Source organism: Micropterus dolomieu, linkage group LG21 (assembly GCF_021292245.1).
Source record: "Micropterus dolomieu isolate WLL.071019.BEF.003 ecotype Adirondacks linkage group LG21, ASM2129224v1, whole genome shotgun sequence".
NCBI classification, from domain to species: Eukaryota; Metazoa; Chordata; class Actinopteri; order Centrarchiformes; family Centrarchidae; genus Micropterus; species Micropterus dolomieu.
In genome coordinates this window covers 6,538,218-6,541,466 of record NC_060170.1, presented here as the reverse complement: position 1 = coordinate 6,541,466, position 3,249 = coordinate 6,538,218, and the positions used below count along the sequence as shown (strand labels likewise).

The following is a 3,249-nucleotide window of genomic DNA, read 5'->3' as shown; positions in this document are numbered from 1 at the left end:
TTACAGGAGGAACAATATTTCACCCTCTTCATGTTTGTGTTTTATGTTGTGTTTGACATGGAAGACTTTATGGTCATTCTGATATTCCCAATATTTTCCCCAGAAAAGATATATACATACTGTATGTTGAGAGATAGGATGTCAGAGGATAATTGTGTATTAGTTAGCTTCTCAAAAGTGGTGAAAAAGACATGAAATGTTGATATTAGTAACGTGTCTGTCTCTTTTAATCAAAGGTCATCATCATCTTTGATATCTGCAACATCTCCACCATGAAGATGCTCACTGTGACTTTCTTAGTATGCACCATGATGGCTCTGATCCGAGCTACCCGTGAGTATTTACTGGCAGTGCTGGAGTAGCATTTACTACAGTACTGAACATGAGAAAGTTTTTTTGAAGTAGGCTTTACTTTTGACTCCACTACATTTATCTGACAGCTATAGTTACAGCTTCCTATACAGATGAAGATTTTTTTTTATATATATATTGTGTTAATACCTTTACAAAAAAATTCATTTTCAGAAATACGCTTATTTTCTATTTTGTTGAGGGTTAGATGAGAAGATTGACATCACTGTCATGTCTGTAGCTACATATGAAACTACAGCAGGAGCTAGGAGTAAAAAATTGAGAATTTGCTGTATTACAGGGGTTATGTGCCAGACTTTGTGGGGCTACCTGTTTCCCCCTGTTTGCAGCTTAGCTAAGTTAACAACTGCCGGCTTTAAACAGACAGACGTGAGAGGAGTATCCATCTTTTCATCAAACTCTCCATAATTAAGCCTATTTCCAAAAATGTTAACGGTAAAGGATATAAGTTCTTCTTCCACCACTGCTCATGGTATGTCAAACTGTCCATCCAGCTCTTCCACAAGCAGAGGACCAACCTGAGACAGAGGAAACTTCGGTAGAATGTGAGTATATATTTCTTGAGATTTGTAATGAAGCCTGTTTGAGACATGAGTATCAATACAATAAAATAAAAAATAAATAAATGATCAGATGGCTCTGTTCAATAACTGCTATGTTAAATTGTCCAGCTGTTACGGATGCAGAATATGAACCTGGGAGAGAGGAAACAATGGAAGAATGTGAGTGTATATTTCTTCAGATTTGTAATGAAGTCTGTTTGTGACTTGAATAGAAACGCAATTACATAACAATACAAAAAAGAAAATAGCAGGTTTCCCACTTCAGTAACTGTTAATATAAATGCAAACATGTTGGTGTATATATACACTTGAAGATATTTACAAAAATGCATAACAGTTTGTCAAAATGTTCTCCAGCAAAAAGAAATACTGTACCTACATATTTGTGCAACTCCCCTAGAGACTCAATATCACCCTCTCTCCTGTATTTGTCTTCAGATGACAGCTTCAGGCATGACATGCTTCCATCTTGTCCTTATGATTGGAGTCCGTGCAGAACTCGTTGTCTCCACTATGTTGAAGAAAACATGACTTGGGCTGAAGCTGAAGTAATCAGGATGATTCCTTATTCAAAGCAGAATTTTCTATTCGTTAACTCTGTATTTACTTAAACACTGGGCTAATGGGCATCATCTTTCAGTGTCCTAGGATGGGTTTTCTTGGTGACATTACTCTGTATGTTTATCTCCACCAGCAAAACTGCCGGTCCATGAATGGAACCCTTGCATATGTCATTAACAGTGAGGATGACATTTATGGCTTGTTTTGGAATACGGGTCAGCAGGATGGACAAATATGGGTTGGAGGCTGTAATGTATCAGAGGTATTTAATTTATCAGTACAAAAGATCTGACAGTTTTTTCAACAATATTATCTGAATTGATATTTAGCCAAATTATATTCTATTTTGCTTTACAGGATCCTTCTTGGCCTGGGCAGTCAACAGTGGCTGATGAGCAAGAGCACCAGTGTTTGCAAATAAACTATGAAGGTAAATCAATTCACCTTGACAACATGATGTAAGAGTGGTGTAAATGATTCAGGATAAATACAAAAAGTGACAGATATTCTTTGGGTTTATAAAATCAGTTTAAAGTACAATTTGTAAGATTTGGCTAGAACAGTAGTTTAAAACATTCAAAAATTAATCAACATGATCAATATAATGTCAAGTCCAGTCCAGTCTGTCCTCAGTCAAACATGAGAGGGCGAAGAAGCAGCTTCCCTGAGGGCTAGTTGTCAATCACAGCCAAAGATGGTGTAATCCGGTTAGTGTCACAGAAACACAGAGCTGAATCTCTTGGCAAGCGACTTTTGTAACCAACTACCCACTCCTGGCAAGAAACCACCTTCCACAGCAAGAACTATTCCATGGTGTCTTTCTACATAGTGATTCATTATCAGACAGGTTAAGATCTTAGTTTGTGTTGAGCATACTGAGTCCTGTGTTTTCTGTACTTAAAGGAGGTTCACCAGGATGCTTGGATGAAACGCAGTGTGATGCTCGTCTCCCGTCTGTCTGCCGCTTTATTATGATATGATTCCTGGGCTGAAACAGAGGCATGGTCAAGCTTTAAAAAGTACAAACTCCTGGTCGATGTATATTCATGTTATCAGTCTCATATATAACCAGAAGGATCATTATCTCATTTGACATCTTTCTCTCTTTTCTATCGCTGTAACGCTACTTAAGGAATGAAGCGACAAGTGACATAAACAGGAGCTGGATTGTTTCTGAGGCCTTGTGTCTTTAATAAGAGCAAACTGAATGTGTTATGAAAAGATTGATTCTAGCACAGCCTTATTCTCAAGAGTTATTTGTTCTTTCTTGACTTTTTCAAAATTAAAAGTGCATCATCATTGAAACAAGCTGGTCTGTGAGTCTGTGTAAAATCTGTCTGATCTAAGATAAAGCATTAACTCCAAACTTTATATAGCTTTCTTTGTTTTAAAGTACAAGTACAATATACGTAATATACTGTGTATACTACAGTAAATATAACTTTATACAAAAAATATAAATATACTGTACATACTGGATTTTATTTGCTGATGCAAAAAAAATACAGCTAAATAATTCTGTGCCTTCTAAAACAGCTGGGAAAAGCTGGGAATTGGACAAATCATTTAAAGGTCCAGTGTGTAATATTTAGCAGGATATATTGACAGAAATACAACATAATATACATAACTATGTTATCAGTGGTGTATGTAAAAGACTTTATATAATGAACCATTACGTTTTTATTTCCATAAAATTAAGCCATTTCTATCTACATACAACACAGGTCCCCTTACATGGAAGCGCCATGTT

At 36.3% G+C, this 3,249-nt stretch overlaps 1 protein-coding gene across 1 annotated transcript in view; it reads left to right on the top strand.

The window, feature by feature from the left end:
• LOC123960305 (type-2 ice-structuring protein-like) overlaps nt 1–2,769 on the top strand; it is an 8,938-nt gene extending 6,169 nt beyond the window's left edge. The window contains exons 5-8 of the mRNA XM_046034983.1: nt 1,374–1,483; nt 1,630–1,758; nt 1,854–1,926; nt 2,400–2,769. Coding sequence (XP_045890939.1) covers nt 1,374–1,483; nt 1,630–1,758; nt 1,854–1,926; nt 2,400–2,476 — 389 coding nt within the window. The 3' untranslated portion in view covers nt 2,477–2,769. The remainder of the gene's footprint in view (nt 1–1,373; nt 1,484–1,629; nt 1,759–1,853; nt 1,927–2,399) is intronic.
• The last annotated feature ends 480 nt before the right edge of the window (nt 2,770–3,249 follow it).